Source organism: Lactuca sativa, chromosome 3 (assembly GCF_002870075.4).
Source record: "Lactuca sativa cultivar Salinas chromosome 3, Lsat_Salinas_v11, whole genome shotgun sequence".
Taxonomy (NCBI): Eukaryota; Viridiplantae; Streptophyta; class Magnoliopsida; order Asterales; family Asteraceae; genus Lactuca; species Lactuca sativa.
The window spans coordinates 139,729,042-139,755,417 of record NC_056625.2 but is presented as its reverse complement, the minus strand read 5'-3'; the positions used below and the strand labels follow the sequence as shown (position 1 = coordinate 139,755,417).

The 26,376-nt window shown below is 35.4% G+C and overlaps 1 protein-coding gene across 1 annotated transcript; it reads right to left on the bottom strand.

Annotated features, from left to right (window-relative positions):
- Positions 1-13,109: 13,109 nt before the first annotated feature.
- LOC111880255 (uncharacterized) lies at positions 13,110-13,571 on the bottom strand. The gene has a single exon (XM_023876663.1). The coding sequence runs from the start codon at positions 13,569-13,571 to the stop codon at positions 13,110-13,112; it is 462 nt and encodes a 153-aa protein (XP_023732431.1).
- Between the last annotated feature and the right edge of the window lie 12,805 nt (positions 13,572-26,376).

Sequence of the window (26,376 nt, the reverse complement as noted above, 5' to 3'; positions counted from 1 at the left end):
ACTTATCTGTAATCATTAAGGAATCTACAAGTATAAATAGACCCCATGGCATAGGGAATTCGACACTTCTGAAAAAGCAAGAGAACTCTGGTCGAATTCCTCCCCTCTCCTCTCTCTCAAATCATCCTCCTTGCTTTGGTGTTTGTAAGCCATTAGAGGAGTGACATTTGTGACTCTAGAAGCTCCAAGACCTCAAGATCAACAAGGAACTCAAAGGTATGATTCTAGATCTGTTTTAATGTTCTTGTTTAACCTAATTAGTAATTAGAAGTCTTGGATTCAAAGCATGTTTATTAGAAAGCCTAGATCCAAGCATTAGGGTTTTGCATGCGCACATAGGAAAGTTCTTATGGCTAAAACCCATCAGTTAGATTGTCACCCCGAAGTTTTGTATATGTTTTGTAACAAACAGGGCGGAGTCAGAACGAAATGTCATGGGTAGCGCACATAATGTTCAGGCAACACACTAAAAAAATTGCACTATAGGAAAAAAAATTCTCACTGCGCTTGAAAATTTGAAAGGTACCACGGGCTATCACAGGTACCTACATAGATCCTCCCTAGAACAAATTTTTTTTCTTTTTAAACCATACTTTTGTAATTTTTGACTATAAGTCATAAGCATTTTAACAACCATAACTTTCAATCGTATAAAGATTGGGTGTCACAATTTTCGTCTTCATCAAGCCCTTAATTAATCTTAGATATTCTAATCAAATCCAAAATTTCTAAATATTAATATCACCTAATAACCTAAGAACACTAACTTGATCATTGATAATTTGAACATTTGAATTCCCGTTGTCAATTGCCTTTTTCATATCACCCACTTTGGTAAGTAGATCATGTTTCAAATCCTTTTTTCCACACTTAATATTAGTATGTTCCATACTTCTATATTGGATTTTAAAATCTTTTACAATTTTTTAAAATAAATTTATTTATTTTCAACCTCGATGGCATTGGTCCAAGCAGAATTCACAACCGCTTGAAAACCTTCTAATTACATCCATGAATTAAAAAGTTTAAATTGAACCACGTTAAAATACAGTTTATTATAAAATGAGAAAACAATGATCCAACCATTTTCTAACCATTGTAATCGATGAAAATCTTGGACACAAATTCATGGTTTGTTTTGAAAACCAAGAAACCATGCTATTTACCTATGATTGACCCTTATATGTTAACACAAGTAAACTCTAATCCCCATAGGTACATCATACAACTCCACGTCCATTATAGAATTATCAAATGTATCTGAGGAAGATTGTCAAAACATAGAACCAAATATTTTTGACCGTACACAAGTGGCATTAAAATCATCGAAAATGAAATAAATACATTGTTTGTTATTCGAAAATTCAATAATAAATTCCCTAAAAACATTTATTATTCAACTCTTGTGGAATATATATGTTCATCATGAAACATTTTAAATTAGATATCACTCATTCTCCTTCAAGACTAACCACGTTCTCCATACAAACCAAACCGCTTTATAAAAAACTAATGAATCCTAAACGGAGAGAATGTCACCTGAACAGCCCCTTGGACTACTAGAAGTAAATATGATATGGTATACCTTTCATGTTAAAGTTATGATTTTTATTGTCTAGTGCTAAGTTATGTGTAATTAAGATGACCAATCTAATTAAGTTAACTTGAATCTTAATTAGTTTATAACCATTAAATAGTTAGGACTAGAGATTGATCAAATCCCATGGTTAGATAATATTAATTGTTGAACTTGACTGTGTTAGAGAGTATTAGTTACCCATGGTATGCTTCGATTGATTGTCATGACCATTGACAAGAAATTACTAAATCATATCGTTCAAAGATTGAATATATTTAATTAATTATGTGTTCACTAATTTCATGATCTTTGTGTTAGTTGTTCATTGATTATTAGTACTAGGAAATCTGACTAGTCATATAACAATTCATTAATCCATTGCAATTCAAATAAATCAAGCATAGAAACTTGGGGGATTCATATTCTATTTGAAGTACTTCTTATCTATTGTTTTCATTTAGTTCTTTAGTTTCGTTTGATAATTGCGTGTTAAAAACAAGTTAGTTATTTTAAACAACGCCCCTTACTTTACAGTTATTAATTAATTAAGATTTGAATTATTTGATCTAAACCATTCATGTTCCATGTGTTGGACACCCCTTCATACCTTGAACTATATTACTTCATGACTAGGTATACTACCTATTTGTGTTTAAGACTAGTTGAGATTTGATATTAATTAATAAATAAAACTAGTGCATAAAAAGACATCAACTACATGAATGGTCCCTTTAGTTTGGGGTAATCTACACTCTTGATCCCTACCTTTGTTTTTTTTATCTCAAACAATCTGTATAGTTTGTTTTTGTTCTGATATTTGATCTAAACCATTCCCCCTCTCAACATATTGATATATTCTTTCTCCAACGTTTTCGATGAGTACATAGTTGCCGTCCCCAATATCCATTACTCCCACTACAGTGTCTGCTTATCATGTAGTGTAAGGAATCCAAGCAACATTTGTCCTCTAAAACCCTTTTACTCTAATCTGAAATCAATGTTGAACGTTAATGGTGGTGGTTATGAAAATCATGAAGCAAAATCATTTCACCATCATAAAGCAAATATTAATTCAAGGATTTGAATATAATCACCATCGTGGAAAGTTACCATCACCAATTCAACATCATCTTTACCGATTCATCATCTATATAAAGTACGGTGATGTTGCATCAAGTGGATGGAACGACGGTGACTTCTGGAAAATCAAGATTTTATGGCGAAGAAAAATAGAAACAGAGAGATATTGATCATTATCCAGATGTGTGTATGTGGATTCTTGATTTGATACATGCTTTTTCTAGTTAAAAACAAGTTCCCATTTACTATATTTGATGTGTGTGTGTGTGTTAGAAATCAACTTTTTGATTGTTTTGGAGTATTTTTGGTTCAATTCGAAGATTGAAAACAAAACATGAAGTTGATTTGACATGAATCTGGTTTTCATTTTTTTCTGGTTGATCTAGTTGACATATGCAGTTATATATATATATATATATATATATATATATATATATATATATATATATATATATATATATATATATATGACATGAATCTGGTTTTCATTTTTTTCTGGTTCATATAGTTGACATATGCAGTTTTATATATATATATATATATATATATATATATATATATATATATATATATATATATATATGGATTATTTTTGGTTAAATGGTTGATTTTCAGCGAAGATCGTCATCACCTTGTAGGAGAAAATCAATGAAGGTGAGCAACATAGGTGGTGTGTGATGTGAGGTAGCTGGGTGGGGCATTATTTTAAAACATATAATATTTAAAAAAAATAAAAGCATAAAATATATCATTCAGTGTATATTATTCATTTTAGCTCGATCAAAGATAAAAACCAAAACCAATCCAAACAACACAGATGGTTCGAATTAACCGATCCATGTAATTTACTTTACATTAAACTATTCGAACATCTTCACACACACACACATACACACACACACACACACATATATATATATATATATATATATATATATATATATATATATATATATATATATATATATATATATATATATATATATATATATATATATATATATATATATATATATATATATATGAAAAGGTTCTATGGAAAATGCATAAACCTAAAAAAACCCTAGAAACCCTAAAAATTCAATAGAAATACATAAAAAATACTTTGAGATATCTAGTCTTATTTATTTATTTATTTATTTTTTTGTTTTTACTTTACAAGCCTAAAAATCATAGGTTTTATACCAATTTGCTGGGAAAAAAAATTGGAATTTTTTTTTTATAAAACTTAAAAAAAAAGATAAAACTTTTCTGCGATTTTTTATGAAAACATGTGATTTTTAGTGTATCACCCCGAAAATTTCATAAAATTTAAACTTTATACAACAATCATTTTTCTATAAAAGTGTTTACAAAAACCAATGTTCCCAAAATATTATTTAAAAACCAGGATCTCTTTCAACATAGCTTTCAAAATGTTCACATTATCAAAGCTTCCTATAAATCATAAGTCCAGAACGCGATGATGTGTACGATCACGCCTTTACCTTGCCACGATTCACTGAAGTACCTGAAACCATAAACCAAAATTGTTACTCCGAAGCTTAGTGAGTTTCCCTAAAGTACCAACACCCAAACAGATAACATATACAAATAGTAGCATGCATATAGAGCCTTCAACATGTCTGGACCACCTCACCAGGCATACAACCTGTCTAGATAGCTCCCGAGCCTTCGACATGACTAGACCGCCTCACAGGCCTTCAGTCTATCCAGACCACCCGCTAGGGATTTGGCCTAACTGGATCACCTCACAGGCCCATCAGTCTATCCAGACCGCCCTGGGTCTGTTGGCCTTCAGCACAAAGTAGGACCGCCTCAACCCAACCACATACACACATGTCGACATAAACATAACAATAACCATATAACCAGTCAACAGAAAAACAAGCAGATCTTACAGATCACTAAGCATAGCATCATCCTATTTACCAAGATACAGATCTTACAGATCACCACAGCGTGGCAACATCCTATCTACCAGGATACCGGTCTAACAGATCACCACAGCATGGCAACATCCTATCTACAAGGATACCGATCTAACAGATCACTACATCATACAAGCATAAGATGAACCAGGATAACAATCTAAAAGGGTCGACATTGGTGCCTTCGACCCATAAGCACAGTGAGGAAGACTCACCTCGAATGCATAAGCTCACTGAAGAAATCCATGATTGCTACCCTAATGTCTTCCGAGCTATCACTACCATCAACACACCCAATTAGCAATTGGGCTCCATTCCATAATCCATAATCCATGCTTGGGGTAAAATGACCATTTTACCCCTAACCCAACATGCACCAAAACTGAGGCCCAAAACCAAAAGATCCATAATAGCCCACTAATGGCCCAATTTTCCAAATTCGGCCCAACCCCATATGGGTCTTATCCTAACCCCATATTTCCTTAAATCCAAAATAGGTTACCACGAACACCCCTTGGGAGAAACTTGGTCAAATACATAAGTCAAAGTCGAAGTCAACGGTCCAGGTTGACCCAACTCGTCGAGTTGTCCTTCAACTCATTGAGTTTCTCCACCAATCTGCACAGATCGAGAAAACCCAAGTCAACTCGCCGAGTTTACCCACCAACTCGTCGAGTTCCTCTATGCATCTGAAAATATCGGGTAAACCGAGCCAACTAGTCGAGTTTATCCATAAACTCGCCGAGTTTGCTCAAAGTCCAACAACTTAATTCATTAAGCACCTAATCCATAAAGGCATGGCCACAAAACGTAGATCTGACTTCCTTGAGCTGGAAAACCACGTAAAGTTGCTAACTTTACGTCCATGCATGTCTAGATGAAGCTCTTAAGCTTCAAATAAACTTAACACTCGACTTAGTACATGTATGACATCAAGATCCTCCTAAAGTTTGCACCTTTAAGCTCAAGGGTAGCAAAACAAACTCAAATATGAAAGGATGAACCTTTACACCACCGATCTTATCCATAAACTCAAAAAGGAGGCCAAAATCACAATAAAACCCAAATGAGAAGATCTAAGCTATTAATCACCAAGTTCCAGACTTTTTTTTTTACCTCAAATGGTTTAAAAAAAACGTGATAGATTCTAGATCCCAAAGCTTCCCTCCAAGCTAAACAACTCCAAGCTCTTCTAAACCTTCACCAAGCACCAAAAGCACACAAAAATCCACTTAAAGCTGCAAGGCTCCTAACAAGAGGCTTACAACTCGGTTTAGGGTTTCAGGAGGACAAGGAGGCTGATAAGGAGGCCGGTCAAGGAAGGTTAAGGCCTTTAAATAGGGTACAAAATCCTGAAAATTAGGGTTTCCTTCTGGGAGGACAACTCGTCGAGTTAAGGCTCCTCAACTCGTCGAGTTGCCTCATTAAACCTTCCGGATAAGCTAACTTCTACTCGCCGAGTTAAGGCCCCTAAACTTGTTGAGTAGACCCACTAAATCCCATGATTCCTCATATTCAACTCTCCGAGTTGGCTCTTCCAACTCGTCGAGTTCAACTTGGATTTGGCATAATTCCACAATTAAAGTAGTTTTTTTTTATGTATTTTTAGGTTAGTGTTTTTTTTTGGAATTTATGCATTTTTCATTGAACTCATTTCTCTCTCTCTCTCTCTCTCTCTCTCTCTCTCTATATATATATATATATATATATATATATATATATATATATATATATATATATATATATATAGGGTTATGATTACCTGTGACTTATAAATATAGTGTGAATGTAAGACTGAATTTGGTCCATCTGATGAAAAAAATCAAGTGGTTAAGAATGAATGTTGAATTTATTAATTTATGATTTAATTTATAGATTAAATGGATGATAATATGTCGGATTTTAAAAAATGGAATTCGACATGTTTCGTTCTTACAACCCGATTCTTTGGTTCCACTGTTTAATATCATCACATATTAGAGAATAATGTTTATGATTTTATCAAATGAATATACGATTTCCCTGAAAAAAAATTAATTACGAGATAACTTCAAATCGAAATTCACAAATAGAACATTTGCGCCACTTCGGATTGACGACGATAACGATGATTTTGTTCATCCATCAGTGGCAGTAATCTTTTGCGATTTATTCTAAAAGAATCCAAGTATTTTATCGCAATAGTGTAAGAATTAAAACGTAATGAAGGGTAAATTTTTTTATCAAATTTAGTTCAAAACAAGTTTGGGTTTGAATAGGTTAGTGTTTGGAATAGTTTGTTTATTTTTTTTTAGTGAAGAATGTTGATTATTCTATCATATTCTTAGTTTCGGTTCTTCTTATATTTTGTTTTTGATTTATTCTTTAAGATTTCTCATAAAATTTATCTAATGTAGTTCATTATGTAAGAATGAAGCATTATTCTTGGAGTATTTGGTATGAAATTAAATTTAAAACAATTTAGTGTTTGAACAGGTACGAGTTTGGAAAAGTTTATGGTTTTTTTTTAAATGTTAAGGGGATTATGGGTTGCTGGTGTTGGTGCTTATTAGTATCAGTTGTTTTAAGATTTTTCTGTGCATGTACTTAATTTTCTAAGAATTAATGATTGATTACAATGCCTTTGATGTTCATATGAACTGGTGCTATCACAATTGGATTGTAATGTGTTTTTGGGTGTAACACTTACAAAATTTAACGTTAAAGAATAGTTGGTTGGATTGTAAAGTGTTTTTGGGTGTAACACTTACAAAATTTAATGTTAAAGAATAGTTGGTTTACTAAATTGTTTTTTGTTGTTAGGTTAATTGTGTATTCATTGATCGATTAGTATATTGGTTTGTTATTGTGCACAACTTATATACCAATGTATTCTTATAGAATATATCAAAGTACATGTGTGGTTGAGAATGCAGCTGGGTAGTAAAAAGGAAGTAAACAATTCTTTAAGAATATTACGAAAGAAATAATATAGGAAAAAACATAAAATTCTATGAGAACACATGATGTATGTAGAATGGTTTAGTTTATATTATTGTAAAAGAAATGTAATGGTTGAGGTAAGCTGAAATTCGTTTTTTTAACTTGTTTTCAATGACATACGATTTTCTAATAGAACTTAAGTGATGTTGGACTGATATTTTTTATTGTAATGAAACATATAAATTACAAAGATTGATGTGAATAGCATATAAATAATTTTAATTGTTGTTGATGTGTGTAAAATGCACTAGTTTTAATCCTATTGCTTCAAACACAAATAAACACACGAAAGGTAGTGTACCTATCGTTTAGAAATATAGTTCAAGCAAGCTGGGTATCGAACACAGGAAACGGTAGCAATTAAACCAACTACTAAAATTGTCTAATTAAAAACAAACAATAAAAAAGGTTTTCTTTAGTTTTGCAAGACTAGAAACTCAAACAATTAACTAACACTCAACCTAAGATATCTGACAACTAAAGCAAATAAGAAGTAATTAGATTCAACAATAAAAGAGACTTCTGTTCAGGTTTGAGTCACTTGTTTCTATAGTTGATTTTATGGCAAGTGCATTGGATTATTTGTCATTGGCTACCGATAGTGTGATTAGATTAATGTTCACTATTACTAATCCTTAGAAAACAAATTAATTTAAACAGTGGCCACATGATTAAACTAATGAATTTCCTAGTATTTTGATTCGAGTTAATTAAGACTTGTAGTTGTAGCTAATTAAATTACCAATTCAATCAACATTTTGCATGGTTGTTCATCACACAAGCTCACACATTAACTTACCTATTTTCTAATTAATCCTAGGTTCATATTCACTAATACTAGGCATATAATATTGTTTTCACATAAATCATATGAAACAAGCAATTAAGAGGATGTTCATGCAAGACAATAGACTTGATAATTAACAGAAAATATTTATTGTCAACACATAAGGATCATCGACAAGCTTAACAAAACAATTTCACCAAATCAAATAATCCATACCGTAAAATGAATCCATATTAACAAGCTAATCTAACCTAAACAGAAGTGATGAGTTTTTAGCTCATATCTATAGCAGCTAACATCTCAAAAACAAACTCCAAGGATAAATACATAATGTAAACAATAGATTAAGAAAAGAGAATGTGTTTTGCCTTTTGATCTCTTCCAAATTGGTCCATAGGGTTGATCTTTGAATTCCAGAGCTTCAACAATCCTTCCAATTGCAGATAAGTTGCCAAAAGATCCAGCCAAAGTCCTTTGTCTTAGGAATTAGTGCCCTTTATATAGTTTTCTGAAAACAGGGGCAACTCGTCGAGTCCATAGACTGACTTGACGAGTCCGTCACTTAAAACCCGTGTACGGGAAGTCTTGATTTATTCGCGAATATTCTTATCTACTCGACGAGTATAGGACCAACTCGCCAAGTCCTTCACCTTTTTAGCTTAATTTCTTATTTCTTCAATTCCCGAGCTTCCAATTGTTAATCCCGCTTCCTTTTTAACTTGAGCATGTCTTTTAGGCTGAAAATACAATTTAAACATAATTAAGTACCTTTTGTTCAATAATTGAGACAAAATAGCCAAAAAGTATTAAGATATTAGAGAAAATATATGACCAAATATACACATATCAAAATACCCCACACTTGACTTTTGCTTGCCCCAAAACAAAACTGAATTTTAACACACTAGTACCACATAAGACAATCCTAATCAAACACAACCATTATGCCAAGACCGCAACGCATGCATTTGTGTCTAAATTTTTTTCCTAAAGACCCCTCCTAATCCTAAATACTCATAATCCTCAAAAACACTCACCTTCTTCTTTTGAACAATGCTAATTTTATGCATCCCTCCGAACCCATCCACAAAAAACTTTCTTAACCTCAAGTCATTTTTGGTTAAACTACCAAGCATACATAAATTTTAGAAAAATTACAACTTTGATACTACAATGGAGCTCTTTGAATTCTTCACTTATTTGATCTTTGATCTCTCTAAATTCACCACCTTCTTTGTTTGACTTTTGGTATCTTCAACTTTTGAATTTCTTCAGAATTTTGATCTTCATACTTTATACTTTGACTGCTCCAAAATTTTTTAACTTTTTGGTAATTTCTCTCTCTCTCTCTCTCTCTCTCTCTCTCTCTCTCTCTCTCTCTCTTTTTTTTTCAAAGTTTGTTTTCACTCAAACCCTACATGCTTAAGCAAGGATCATCACTTAATCCTTTATTGGTTAAGGTATTAGTCTTATGTGCAGTGACTACTTCAGTTTTCCTGGATACATTTGTGGTACACGATGCTAAACATATTGCATCCCTCAAACTAAGCAAGGTTATGTTTTTGTAACACGATTTCACTAGAATAAAGGGGGCCACAAATGCATTATAACGTATATTGCCTCAACTAAACATTTAGGTCCTCATAGAATCATCAAGCACAATACTAGCATGGAATCCTAATTGCTTTTACCAAACTTTTCTAAATTAAACCCTAGCAATTTTTAGGCAATTTTTTTTAAAATTAACCTAGGATTCTAAATTAGGATTCTAAATTTGACTAAATGTAACCAACCTCCTACCCCACACTTAATTTATGCAATGTCCCCATTGCATATTATGCATGATAAAAACATAAAAATAAAGAGGGAATTGGAATAAACTCCCTTGGGATATAGTTGCGAGGTTGATCGTCTTCATCTAAAGCTCCATCTTCAGTTGACTTCGGCATGGGAACAACTCATCCATACCTTAGGTGTAAAATCTTATGTGGTCGACAACTCCAACTATAGACGAAAAAGAACTTTGGAATGCTTAGGAAATAGTATTCAAAAGTATAGCTAATTGCCCGCATCAAATGTAATCAAATCTTCAACTTGAAAGTAGAAGAATGAGCAACTCGTAGAGTTCATGTGAGGACTCACTTAGTTGTAGCGTTACTGGCAGAATAATCAGGTTTTGTCACTTGGACTCGTCGAGTAGGTGTATGGAATCGACGAGTCATCGCTATATGGACTAAACTCCTTTTCTGCTTCAGGTCCGTTTTGGGAATTTAAGTAGAGTATTAAGGCAATACTCCCACTTGTTTTTTCAGTAAAGTATACTCTTTAACCGCTCTAATTGTCGGACTCGATATCGAAATCAAAACTCCTATCTTCCCGTCTAGACTCCACTCTTCACATAGTTCCTTCACCGTAATTCTGAAAAGATCAAAAACAACACAAGTAATAGACAAAGGAAAACAAACTAAAAATAGTAATTACTAGGTGTTCAAACATCAAACCAAACAAATAAAACAAAAACAAACCAAATAAAATAAAAATTGTCTTAAAACAAACCATACAAATAAAATTAAAAGGATAACTAGTCTTCATCTCTTTCCTCATCTTCATTTCTAATTCCGCTCACCCCGATTCAACTTCTTCTCGCATTTAACCTCTCTTCCCAACTACTAACACAGGGAAATAAGGCTCATCCATAGGTGGTATATTCAAGTGATAAAACAAATAAGCGAGTGTCCAATGGTTATAATTCATACTCCGCCCTAAATCATCTTGATATCTCCTCACTTCCACATTACACCAATTCATTAGCATCTCATCATCAATCGAGATTACCGGTGGGTCTTCTTGAACATTCTCTTGCCTTGGTCTAACCCGCCTACCCAGTTCCTCGGGCGCCACAACCTCATCATCATTCAGGATGGAAAAGTTACCACCACCATATTCTTCCACAATTCTTGCCCTCCTATAAAGCATGAGACTAAAAAGGTGTTGGTAACATAGTCAACATGCTCCCATCTCCCCTTTCCATGACACCATATGACCTTGCCAATAGAGTAAGAAACATACCCCCATTTATTTTCGAAGTGTTCCTATCCTTCACCGTTCCTTCTCCCAAATACCATTCCAAGCAATATGGAATATTGCAAAAGTTGTTGGGCATTATAATGCACCATAAGTAAAACACGTCAAGGCTCGGGACCTTGTCATCATCTTTCTACATGTTAATGGTGATAGAAATTAGGTGGTGAATCAAGCAGTGAGTGGGGGATCGTATGCTCCCTTCTTGAGCCGCAGAAAGAATATAGACTTTGTTTGCAATTGTATTCCACCAAGTTGTACCATTTGTTCCCTCCAGAAAATCCTTGTGACAATTCTCCAAGAACATTCCAAAGGCTTCTTCACCCATGACTACTGATTCATCATATATTCCTAACTTCTAGCTCAACTCCGCCATACTACACTCTCGGTACTCCCTACCAAGACAAAAGGTTAATACATTTGGGTTGTAAAATCATTCCCTCTAGGAATGATATCGTAAAGAAGAACTCCAAACATAGCTCCCGATATACTGGTTCTTGAATCCAAAATAACCTCTGCCATCCATCACACGTAATCGAGTTCCCATCTTGTACAAAGACCTTAGTCATGTATGGGTTTAATGCACCCTCTAAACCTAATTGTCCTAGCCACTCCCAATCTAAATCATTTGGGACATAGATATCCTTGGTCTTGAGTAATTAAATTTTCTTCTTCCACCCCACCATAGTTGATTTTGAACCAATTTGTGGGGAATTTAACCAAGGGAAATCCCCTTGTCTACCTCTTGAGCGTTGCCCCCTTATGAACATTTTTTGCAAAATCAAACACAAAACAAAACAAATAAACCACATAAACATTAAAAATTAAAATTTTGGGAAATTTCAGCACGGACTCGACGAGTCCATGAACAGACTCAACGAGTACAATGAACTGTTCGAGTTTCTCTTCTGTTTTGGACCGAAGCAACCGTGAAAACTCAAAATTTTTTCTAGGGGTTTGTCTAGGGTCATGTAACAAGCGTTAATTCACAAAAAAATCCAACTAAAACACTCTGAATTGGCCAAAATCAAAACCCTAAAGTTTATGTCAACATTATAAAATCGGGGTTTTTTTTAACAAAATTTAACCGTTAAACTACCAAAGATTGAACCTCTAACAAAATTATGGGTGAAAGATCTTACCTATTAGCGAGAAATTTGAAGAAATCACGAAATTGAAAGATGGTTGCTTGAGAGAGTATCCGCTCGTCAAGTGTGTGGTGGCTGCTAGTATGAATAAGTTTACCTTTTAAGGTAAAAACCCTAATTTACAGAGTTTAAACTTATCTTTTTTGCTGGTTATAAATTCTACTCATCGAGTTGGTGTCCTGACTTGGCGAGTAGAATCACGATTTCACAAATTTTCAGGGATTTTCAAATGGACTCTTCGAGTAGGTGTCCCGACTCGGCGATTTTTTTACTTTGTGTGAAAAAAAATTTGAATTTTTTTATTGTCTTTAAATAAATTTTACCACACCCAACACTCAAACTTTTCTTGTCCTCAAGCAATCATTTAAAGCTAATAAGAAAATTTAGACTGAAAATCATAAAAAACACACAAAAGAGAAAAAAACGAAAAATAAAAGGGAAAAAGAAAGCAAACTCAAGCAACGGGTTGCCTCCCGTAAGCGCCTCTTTTTTAGGAGTCTTTAGCTAGACTCCTTCCCACTCTACGTTGCATCGGCTTTCTCCAAGTCCAAGCCTTCTTTTAGTCCTTCATCCTTTGGCATTCCCTTTTCGTATTTCTTGATCCTATGCCCATTGACTTTAAAGCTCGACCCATCCTTGCTCCATAACTCAATCACCCCGTATGGATATACATGCTTGATTGTAAAAGGCCCGCACCAATGAGTGTGCAATTTTCCTGGAAAGAGCTTTATTCTTGAATTGTACAAAAGAACTTTTTGCCCTTCTTCAAACTCCTTATTACCCTTCAACCTTGCATCATGCCATCTTTTGGTTTTGTCATTATAAATCAATGAGTTAGTGTAAGACTCATTCCTCAATTCTTTCAAAGCATTCATTTGCAAAATTCGATTGGCACGCAACTCATTCGTCTCAAAATTGCAAGTTTTTAAAGCCCAATAGGCTTTATGTTCGAGCTCCACGGGTAAATGACAATTTTTTACCATATACTAGCCTATAGGGTGTGGTTCCAACGGGTGTCTTGAATGTGGTTCGGAAGGCCCAAAGTGCATTATCCGCCCAATCTTTTCTATTGCTACCCACCGATCTCTCCAAAATTCTTTTAAGTGCTTGATTTATAATTTCGGTTCGCCCATTTTTTTGTGGATGATATGGTGTCAAAAATCTATGGCGTATACCATATTTTTGCAACACTTTTGCTAGTTGGTCATTAGCAAATTGGGTTCCCCTATCACTAATTAATTCCTTCGGTACTCCAAATGCAGAAAATAATATTTTTAAGAATTTTACCGCAACCCTAGCATCATTGGTTGGTAATGCTTGCGCTTCTGCCCATTTTGACACATAATCCACCTCCACAAGTATGTATTTATTTCCTTTGGATGAAGGAAATGGTCCCATGAAATCCACACCCAAACATCAAATATTTCACAAACTTGAATATTCCTTTGAGACATTTCATTCTTTGCCGAAATATTACCTGTTCTTTGGCAAGCATCACATTCCCTCACGTAAGCAGCAACATCCTTGAAGATTGTGGGCCAATAAAACCCCACATCAAACACTTTTATTGCAATGCATTGTACACCATGATGTCCTCCTGCCGACACATTGTGGCAATACTCTAGAATGTCACGAATTTCCTTGCCAAATACACATCTTCTAATAATCCTATCCGCACAACTCCTAAAAAGATAAGGCTCATCCCAGAAAGAATATTTAATTTCTGAAAAGAGCTTCTTTTTCTGCTGATGAGCGAGCCCTTTTGGAAGGAATTCGTCAACCAAGTAATTTGCAATATCAGCATACCATGGTTCTTCCCCAATGATCTCCATCAAATAGTCTTACGGGAAGCTATCTCCAATACCCTTGTAATCCATCTCTTCCATTGTTGGATTTTCTAATCTGGAAAGATGGTCAGCAGCTACATTTTCCATCCCTTTCTTGTCCTTGATCTTGATGTCAAATTCTTGAAGTGGCAGGACCCATCGGATCAACCTTGGCTTAGGATCCTACTTAACAAACAAGTACTTAATAGCAGAATGGTCAGTTAACACAGTAGTTTTAGACAAAATTAAATAGGGACGAAATTTGTCAAAGGCATAAACCACGGCTAATAACTCTTTTTTGGTTGTGGTGTAGTTTTCTTGGGTAGGATTTTGGATCTTTCTAGCATAGTAAATGGATTGAAAGTGCTTGTCAACCCTTTGGCCAAGTACAACTCCTAAGGAAACGTCGCTTGCATCACACATTATTTCAAACGGTAAGTTCCAATTCGAGGCGATAATGATTGGGGCGTTAGTCAATCTTTCTTTCAAAACTTCAAAAGAGGCTAAACATTCTTTAGAAAAATTAAAAGGTGCATCTTTCAAAAGTAGTTGAGTTAAAGGTCTAGTAGTTTTTGAAAAATCTTTAATAAAGTGGCGGTAAAAACCCGCATGACCTAGAAAACTCTTAACGCCCTTTACGTTAGTTGGTGGGTGTAATTTAGCAATTGTATCAATTTTCGCACGATCCACCTCAATCCCCGCCTTGGATACTTTATGGCCTAACACAATGCCTTCTTTCACCATAAAGTGACATTTCTCCCAGTTCAATACTAGATCGGTCTTTTCACACCTAGCAAGCATCAATTCTAGGTTAGCAAGAAAATCATGAAAAGAAGAGCGAAAAATAGAAAAATCATCCATGAATACTTCCATGAATTTTTCCACCATGTCATGGAATATCGTCTTCATGCATCTTTGGAAAGTCATCGACGTATTGCATAACCCAAAGGGCATGCGTCGATAAGCAAATTTTCCACTTGGACAAGTAAAAGTGGTATTCTCCCGATCAATTGGGTCAATGGGGATTTGGAAATAACCTGAAAACCCATCTAAAAAACAATAATAGCTATGTCTTGATAAACGCTCAAGCATTTGATCAATAAAAGGGAGAGGAAAGTGGTTTTTGCAAGTGGCGTCATTTATCTTTCGATAATCGATGCCTACTCGCCAACCGGTTACCGTTCGTGTAGGTATAAGCCCATTCTTCGCATTTGTGACGACCGTCATCCCCCCTTTCTTTGGCACTACTTGAACGGGACTAACCCATGGGTTATCGTAAATGGAGTATATTATCCCTACATCTAAGAGCTTGACAACTTCTTTCTTGACCACCTCTTGTATGTTCGGGTTTAAATGCCTTTGGTGTTGCACTACTGGCTTCGCACCTTCTTCAAGAATTATCTTATGGGAGCAATATGAAAAACTTATTCCTTTTGATCACCTTCTTTGAGAAATGTATATTCTAAATGTTCAGGCAGAGTTTTTAGCTCTAATTTTGTATTTTGTACACTAAACACGTCGAGTCCAGGCCAAAATTATCGTCTGAGCGCGATTTCCTGGATGGACTAGTCGAGTTAGTGTCTCCAACTTGGCGAGGCGCCTTTTCAATACTTTTAATGATTTCTTCATATTCACTATCTTCAAGAATTATTTCAATCTCTTTCAGGTCTCTTTCAGCATCAAAGTCATCTTCAAGGGCAATGGCGGGCACGTTTGATTTGTCCTCCTTCCATTCTTCCATTAGCTCATCCAAAGTGTCCATCGAAAAGGTCGTGTCATCACTGTACTTAGAATGCTTCATGGCCTTATCAAATCCAAAAGTGACTGACTCATCCCCCACTCGAAGGGTTGGTTTGGATTCTCTCATGTCTACTATGGCACTTACGGTGTTTAGGAAAGGCCTTCCAAGGATGATCAACACTTGGTGGTCCTCTTCCATGTCTAGCACTATGAAATCCGCAGAGAATACAAATTTATCAACTTTGACCAATAAGTCCTTGCATATTCCTCTTGGAAATGTCACAATCTTGTTTGCTAGATGAATTTCAATACGAATAGGTTTCAGCTCTGGAAGGTTCAACTTCTTAAAGAAAGAGTATGGCATAAGATTAACACCCGCCCATGAATTCGCCAATGCATAATTGGTGGCTAAGTTCCCGAATTGGTATGGTAAAGTCAACATCCCGGCGTCACCCATTTTCTTTGGCAACTTGTTCAACATTACAGCTGAACAATTTTCATTAAGCACCACCTTGGACACCTCTCTAGCTTCTTTCGATTTGTGAGTAGTTCTTTTAACAATTTTGCATACTTAGGGATTTTTGCAACCGCTTTTATGAAAGGCATGTTGATTTGGAGGGATTTGATGTGTTCTAGGAACTTTTGATAATCTTCATTTTTCTTCTCTTGTCTAGCTTGGCCTGGAAATGGCAATAGAGGTTGATAAGGTTTCAAAGGGAAATCAGTTTTCTGTTCAAACTGTGGACTCGTCGAGTCCTTCTCCACGACTCGTCGAGTCGAGTCGATTGTTTGCAGTTTCGGGTCTTCTTTATGTTCCTCCTGCATCTCTTTTTGATCTTCATTCATGATGGGTATTAGAGGGGTAATTATCTTTCCACTTCTAGTCGTCACAATGTTGATTTGGGCGCCTCTCAGATTTTTCTCGGTATTACTTGGAAGTTTAACTGGTAATCTTTGATTGATTTGTAATGCAAGTTGGGCCAGCTGTTTTTCAATGTTAAGAATAGAAGCTTGTTGATTCCTCATCAATGCTTGTTGCTCTTTCATCATGGCTTGTTGTTCTCTAATTGCAGCATCAGTTTCATTGTGCCTTTTTTCGGATGAAGCTGCAAATCTTGTGAGCATATCTTCAAAGTCCATTTTCTTTTCTTGCACCGGCTCCTCCTTTTGTTAGAACCCTCTTGTATTCATCCTATATTTCTCCTCCTTTGCCTTCTTGTACTCGTCGTATGGTAGCCACTCTTTTTTTGGTTTTCGCTAATCATCATCATATCTATCGCCACTAGAGTAACACACTTGGACTTTTTAGTTCCCATGCCCGTATAGATCATAATATTTAGTAAGGTGAGGCTCGCTACAATTCTCACATCCCACCCGGATGGAATGGATGGATTGATCCATCTTTGTCATTCTTCGGTCCAAACTATCTAATTTAGCCATCACTGCCGCCATATTATCGCAAACCGAGTTCATCGCCCCTCGAGTCAAGTCATTCCTTGAATTACGATATTCTCTAGAGTGCTTAGAGAATTCTTCAATTAGCTCCTTTATGACCACGGGTGCTTTCTTCATGAGTGGTCCTTAGGAGGCAAGGAGCTGCCTAGTTGTCACGTTCTTCTACTATGTTCATCTTTTTTATCATTTTTGTTCATCTTCGAAGAGCCAACATTATCTACAATATTCTTGAAACATAATTCCTCTTCTTTTAGCCTTTCATTCTTAAAGAATACATTGGTTTTAGTATCTCATTCTTAAAAAATACCCTATATTACAACTAATATCTCTTTTTTTTTTTATCATGTACAAAATTGAAAAAAATAAGACCTAAACATCTAAAGATGCAAATGCAAGGTACTTAAATATCAATAAAAAGGAAGCTCAAATAACATAACAAAACAAAATGATTAGTAGCTTTAGTTTAGAAACATTGCCTCTAATTATCAAAAGCTACTACAGAAAAAAAAAAAAAAAAAAAAAGCAAATCCAAGGTAAACCATGAATGGACAAAAGTGAAAAAAGCAGTAGATAACCTTGTAAACATGCTTAAGAAACACCATGGAAAAAATGTCAACATAAGCTCCTCTTTTTACATAGCATGAGCTATGAAATGTAACCCACACAAAACACACACATATAAATCCCATTCCATGATATCTGTAAACACCAAACACACACATAATTCATGATATTGTAAACTAAAAGTGTGTGAAAAAACAAATCGAAGCTAAATTTGACATCTAGCCACCAGATTACTTAACACATATAAAATATTCCATTGAATATATACGAAACTAACACATACTCATATAACTTACAACAGAGTATCCCAACACACACAACATAAGTATATCACCATATCATCGAAAGCAGATTAACTGGAGCGATTGGAGAGGAAGGTAAACAAAATGCAGAAATTTGATCACATCTTTTACATAAAAGATTGGAATGTAAATAAAAATATTCTTAACTTTGGCGGTGATGGCTTAATCAAAAAGGTGAAATTGAAGATAACAAAAAGGTGTGATTAAATAAATAATAAAAAATTTGGATTTGATTCCTTATATAGAATGAAATAGAATATGAAAACCAAAAAAGTGAAATCGAAGATGACAAGCAGGCGAATTACGGTTCCACCACCGACTGTGAGGGGGATGTTAGCAGGCGACATCAACGAGAATATTCTAATAACGATTATGAAGTCCAATAGGGATTTTGACTGCGATGGTCCGATGGATTGAGGTTCCGCCAACGGCTTAGAGTTCTGTCGATGGTGATGAAGCCGGTGATGAGACTGATTGTTTTGTTCTTTGAATGAAGACAACGTTTGTGATGCTGATATTAGGTTGAAACTAATATGCCGATTTTAAAGGTTATAAATTGATTTATTTTTTACCATAATTAATTATAGCTAAAATTATTATTATATTACTATGATATGATTGGTCTAACATTAGTCATATATTCACACAACAATTAAACATTTATAAATGAACCTAATTCTCTCTCTCTCTCTCTCTCTCTATATATATATATACATATATATATATATATATATATATATATATATATATATATATATATATATATAAAAGGTCAAATGAGAACCTAACTAATGTTAAGTAACCCACTTAATGTGAGAATTTTGTTTCTACACAACATCTTTGTTTTTTTTTAAAAAAGGCACACCACAATACTCTATATAGAGTGTCTACGATATTTTTTATATTCATGTAACATATATGTATATGCACATACTTTTTCACATATAAAAAAATCAATCTCTTAGACGCACTTTTATTAGGGTATTGTAACATTCCAATTTTTGCAATAAATTTGAACTTTTTAATTAATACCATTATAACAAAATCATAAATTTTACTAAAGAAAAGTTTCAAAACCAACCCGTAAGATCAAAGTAATTCCAAAATCCATTTGAAAGTTACTGTAACATCCAGTTTGCTGGAATTATTATCTTAAGTTAAGCATTTTAAAGTTGGGATTTTGTATGGCCATGACATGGCATTGGGTGGGCCACGACATGGCATTGGATAAGGAAAAACACGCATCTGTCTAAAACCACAACGTAGCATAGTTAACCATGATGTGGTGGTTGTTTTCGGCCAAAACCTAATTTCGGGACTGAGGCCTTATTTAAGGGCATTAACTCCAAGATTTTCTCAATTGGCAGCCTCCACTCAATGTGTGTGTTTTGAGTATGTGAAATCATTATTATGAAGGATGAAGAAAAAAGGAGCTCATTTTGGTGTTTGATTGCTTGGTTCCAACATAAATCTTGCATCTTCACTTCGTTCCTGATTGTTGGGAGGTATGAAGTCTATTTTTTTCGTTAAAGCATGCTAGATCTAGGTTTTTGCCCACTTTTACTTATGTTGGGTTGAGTAGAATGCTTGGAATCCATCAAGTTACCAACTTTGTGGATTATTGAGGTCCCCTAGTGGACATATGTTCCAGATTTGAAGTTTGTTGCTATTTTAGGCTACATACATGTGATCGTTGGTGGTATTTCTCCATTTTGACCTAAGTTTTAGTATTAGACTTGCATTGGATATGCAAGACTGAAAAGCACCAATCTTCGTGAAGTATTAGGCCTTAGGAAGGATTCTGGAGAGTTTGAGGGAATGGATTAACATGTTAACAGATAAATCTATTATGTTATTGGAACCCAATTCCCACGATGTGGCGATTGGGGAGGGTTCCCGAATGTCTTGGCTTTTAGTGCCCACAAGGTGGCCAATGGATGGCCATGACATAGAGTCTTGCTGAGGTTGACTTTGACCTTGAACGTTGACTTTACCATGGTTGACTTGTGGTTAACTTTAGGGTTTGAGGGTGTAGACTAAGAGGGTACTTCTTTAATTTTTTTTAGGTGTCTCATAGTACCTGTCTACATTGTGTGGGAGTTGTTGTGTGTTAGTCGTTATTCATGAGGTGAGTCTTCTCACTATTCTTGCATGTGTGGTAGTATATGTATATCGACCATCTAGGTCTTATTTGTAGGTTATGTTATATGTGAAATAAGTTGTTGATTACTCCTGGACTGCTATAAGACTATGGGAGTGCTGATAGTACCCCGGGTTGTTGATAACCCATGAGGTGTTCTGATAATCCACAGTGCGTGTTGTTATCCCGTTGGGACTGCTAATAGTCTCCAGAGTTTAGTGATAATTCTTAGCTGATTATTATGATGTGATGTATGTCGTATTTCGGGGAACTCGCTAAGCTTTATGCCTACAGTTGTGGATTAAATATTTTTGTAGGTACTTAACAGATTACGAAGGTGAGACTGTACACTCACATCAACAGATTTGTGATTTGAGATTCCACATTATCTTCTTATAAGCAACAGTCTATTCAAGGTCACTTTAACACCATCAAATCCTGCCAAAGTTCAAATACATTTCCCTGTAACTTGATGTTATAACTTACTAAAAATGGATGTTATATTATTTTGAAAATGAAAAATTGATCCCTGGTTTTTGGGATGTTACAGTTATAAAATTTAAAAATCAATGAAATCATAATTACATAATGTCATGAAAACTCTATCCATTTGACCCAAGCCAGTGTGTAATATCACACTTTGCCATATCGAGTACCTGATGATCCTGAAACGGTAACTTTTAAGTAAAAATGGGTAAGTGCAAAACTTAGTAAATTTCCCACATACACAATATAATCTCATACAAGCTCTACCCATAACACACATGCATCAATAACATAATCCACATAGCCATGCGTACAAGTCAAAGAACAAATCAGAAAAAAGCATTAACCCACTAGGACACATCGGCTAAGCCTATCTCCTGAACCTAACCCTATTAGGACACATTAGCTACACCCTATCCCCCTTGCTCGGTGCATCGAGACCTTGGGACATATTAGATAAGATCGATCCCCCGCTCAATACGTCGATCCCTCCTATAAGTATTCCTCGGTAATTTGTGTGAATACGATATACTCTCTAGACACTAGCCCTACCAAGTGCAACCCGCACACGCATCTTATAAGCACACGTAACTAAAGTAAAAGATACACAACATCACATACTATAGTGAGAAACTCACCTCCAGTAGCAGAGTAATACTCCAACCATATTCCGGAAACTCAATCACACCATGTCACATTGCAACACTCCTAAAATAGTAATCAAGATTAAAATTGGCTATTCTTTACCTTAAACATATAGACAATCTACTAGAATAATTTTTCATATTTCAACCCAAAACAACAGTCTATTCAAGGTCACTTTAACACCATCAAATCCTGCCAAAGTTCAAATACATTTCCATATTGCATTAGTTCATTCTCTTAGATTTTTAGGGACTACTTGTACAGTTCCATAAGATTTTTCTACAATTTACTATGGATTTTACAAGATGTGATATCAATGCAACTAATTCTGGACCAGACACTGAAAATAACGATTTTCATCCTAGTAAGATCCAACATCAGGTCAATGAAAAAAATCATGGACATACTAGATTCAATTCCTGAAATTTGGGAACTTACGGGTCCTAAATTTGACTCTCTATGATTTTTCTACAATTTTTACAAAAAAGAGGCATGATAGGTATTTTCATATTATTTTCTAGCTTTGACTTTTTGGTAATTTGGTATCCTAACCCATTAAGTCACCAAGCAAAGACTCTTAAAATTGGAATTCAAGCTCTTAACAGTAGCAACAACTCATTGAGTTAAAAAGCCAATTTAAACTTCAATCCAAGAATCATAGTACAAAGATTTAAAAAGGAAAACAAAGTACATTGCTTAAAACCATCAATGTCATAAAATTTAGAGTTTATGCTTCAGCCATTTCATCCAATGTTTAGAAGACAACCACATGACACACCCCCCACTGCCACCCTAGCATGGTGACCAGTGGTATCCATGGTCCGCAGCCATGACGACTTATAGTGGTGATATGGATTTCGACCCAAAGAAAGAAGAAAAAAAATTGGATTGTTTAGAAGTTTACTTGGATAAGAATCAACACCACCAAACCCTTAACCCTTCACCCTTCCTCCTAATCGGTTCAACATTTCACCTTTCCCCCCTATTCTCTTCCAATCACACTCTTCTCCCTCTTGTTTTCTCTTTACGCTCCAAGACACACACACACATATATAAATACTTGCACACGGTTTTTTTATTTCCTTGTTAGGGATCGGCCCTCTTCATTATTTTAGATGGATCGATGCTTGCAACAAATGGGGCTGATCAATAGGCTTAAACATGTGCATGAGATGGGCCAATTTCATACTTTACACAATTGGCCCCCAAATTATCCCTAATGACAAGACAACTCTTATCACCAAAAATCTTACATTCTAGGGTTTCTAACATGACCCCTTTTAGTCCCTCAACTAGAATATGATGATAATTCCTTCAAATACTCACTCCTCAATAATAATAATAATAATAATAATAATAATTATTATTATTATTATTATTATTATTATTATTAGTATCATTATTATTAATTGTTTATTTGTATTTATACTTATATTCCTCTATTAAATAGTTAAACCAAAAACGGGGTGTTAAGGGTGCATTCATCATTTCTGCAAAACAAAAATGTTTTCAAAACCTATAAGAAAAGGTATTTTTGTCTATAAATAGTAAAATAAAAAGAGTGACATGATTAAAAATAACACAAAACTAGAACTCACTTATATATTGTATTACATTAGATTCACACGCAGGGCACCCACTTTCACCTGATTATCTTCTCTCTTATCTCACATGCTCTAAGAAAATAAAACTTCTCCCACTAAACTTGAAGAACACAAATACTACCATTAGTTTCCACCAACCACTACCCCTGTACTATTGTCGCCTCGTACTGTCGGTGAACCTTCGTCGCCTCCTACCACCAGTGAACAAATTCCAACAGATCTATAAGCTCTGGTTGTTTACATATCTATAATTTTAGTCCCAGTTCTATGGTTTTCTCCTCCAGATTTATAGGCTTAGACGAGCGGTGATAATCCACTACCTTCGTCTATTAATGTCAGCATGACTCCCTCTCCCTATCGCTACCCTACCACCAACAAAAACACAAACATGACAAGATCCGATGAAAACACCTCCAGATCCACCGTCGATCGCCACTAGTCTCATATCTAGAGTCACGAAGTTGTTTCAACTTCACTTTCCCTTGCTAAAACAAGAAAACATCTCAGATCTAGTGCAATTTGGTCAAATATCATACTAATGTCATTACCGTCAAATTCGTCTCCACCATCACTACCACCATTGATATGACACCATAACCTCTTACCATCAACATCATATTCAGATCTAGTTTATGTTATCTGATTTTTTCTAGTTCTGGTTTTTGTTGTGTTATTTCATGTATAGATATTAAGTTATAATAATGGTATCGGTGCCACCACCATACGTTTATTCCAACACCATTACCTCCTCCATCTCTTTCTCTCTAATCTCCGATGTCTCAAGTATGCTAATTTTTGTTTTGAATATTTTTCCTTCAGTTAAGCTTTGAATTTAATGTTTTAATCTCTCATTTATTTTCTACTTTTTTTAATCATATTCTTTTGCTATTAAGTTGTGAATCTTGTGACATTCTGTTTAAAATAAACAAAAATAAATAAATAAAAATTAAATAAATAAATAAAAATAAATAAATAAAATATATCAGTGTTAGCCACATGAGTTAAAGTTATATTTTCTGGACGTTGAGGGTTAAATGGTAACAAATAGACTTCTATTGAATAACTTTTTGGAAGCAGGGGCTAAAGAGTAAAATATGGACTTAGTTTGAAAAAGAATGGGGAAGGAGGGACTGAACGTGTTAAATTGGTCAAAAGTTTGAATTGGGCTGGGGCTTAAAACCCGTCACTCTTCCTTCCCTCGTCCCTAACACAGCTAAAAACCCTAACCCTAGGACCATTACCTTTGGCTACCACACTTATACCCCCATGCCTCCAGCCGCCGCCACCTCCTAGCCGTTGTTGAAGAACCACCGACGCAACCACCGTCTCTCCATCGTTGCTCCCACTGCCGAGAAAGAGAAGGATCGACGAGACGTCGTCGTGGTTGCGGTTGCTGCTGTTGTTCTTTGTTGGAGCTGTGCAATTCTTTCCCCTTTTCCATTCCTTTCTTTCTGATGTTCTGTTGTCGTTGGTACCGAGATTGGTTTCTTTGTCGCTGGTACCGCTGCTTCATACTATCATTCTTTTCGTCGTCCCTCCACCATCATTCTCCTCCAAGATCAAAGTGCAGCTGTGTGGTGGGTGTTTCTGCATGTGTGTGTGCATGTTATATTATATGTTGGCGTGTTTGTTGGCCGGAAAACTTGAAGAACAACTATAGCAGCTAATCATGGTGTCTACCTCCCATGTTGGTCTTCACAACCGCTACCAACACAATATGAGGTGGCTGTGCGTACTTTGTGTAAATGTGTTCGTTTTAATGGTGTAAGGTTGTAGGAGCGATTCTTGGCCGGAAATTGAAGAAAACCCATCACCACCACCGTGAAGTGGTGGCTGCCACCTCCTACCGCCATTATGTGCTTTTGTGGATGTAGGATTAATGTTTCTTGTGATCCGGGATATTTTGGATGGTGTTTGGACTTAAAAACTTATAAAATACCACCATCAAAAAAGGTGGTTGCTGCCTTTGACCGCCATGGACCATCGCCGACCACCACTGCCCGAGGCGAAAGTGGGTGGTGTCCGGAAGTGACACGAGTTTGAGGTTGGAAACCCTAATTAGGGTTTAGAAAACCCTAATGTCAAGAAATCCTAGTCTTGGAGTTAGTCGGGACCCAGATTAAAACTATTAATTAAACTTCAAAAAATACTGAATAATTCTATAGAATTAACATAATGCGATAATTGACTTAATGGTTTAAGTCCTTAAGGTGTTATGTGTAACACTAACCCTAGTTATAATTTTATATGGACACCCTAGAAACGGGAAGCTCTATTTTTGACAATAATCGGGTGTGTATTTGGGCTATTGATTGGATTATTATTATACCCGAGAATGACTATGTCAAACCTTAATTCATCATATGCTTAGGTGATTAAGTCCTTAATGGGTTAAGTGTTCTCACTTAACCCTAATTGTCATTTTATGTGAAATCCTATCGTCATTTTATGTCAAACCCTAATTGTCATTTCATGTGAGGTAGTCACTATTGCAAGTGACTATGACCTGTGATCATGTATTGACTCAAGTATCTTCTTGTAGGTGATTGGAAGTGAGTTGAAGCTAGTTGAGTCCTTCATTGCTACAATGGTTATATACGCATATATTAAGTTGAGTTCCACCCCACTAGTTTTGGTAATCTGTTAGTAAGAGGGATACCTTAGGGACTATTTATAGTCATGCAGGATAGACTGAGGACTATTGATCCAAGCTCTCTTACCTGTCCCTTGTTTGGTTATAGTTATGGAGTAGGATCATTTGTCCGGGTGACTATATCACCTCTGAGTATATACAGCCATACATTCCTTTGTCCGGGTGACTATCTCACCTCTAAGTATATACGACGATACATTCCTTGTTTGGCTGTGAGAGGATTAGTAGGCGGTAGGTGAGTTGTATGATTGTTGTTTGCCTGTATTATGTGCCTACTTGATCCTGATTGTTTATATTTTGACATATTGTGTTTATTTTGGGTTGAGGTGGTCCTGTTTTGTGTTGTAGGCCATGATACCTGGTGCGGGTTGGC

Coding starts and splice junctions, on each gene's coding strand:
- LOC111880255 (XM_023876663.1), bottom strand. CDS start 13,571: ATGGTAAAAAATTGTCATTTACCCGTGGAGCTCGAACATAAAGCCTAT.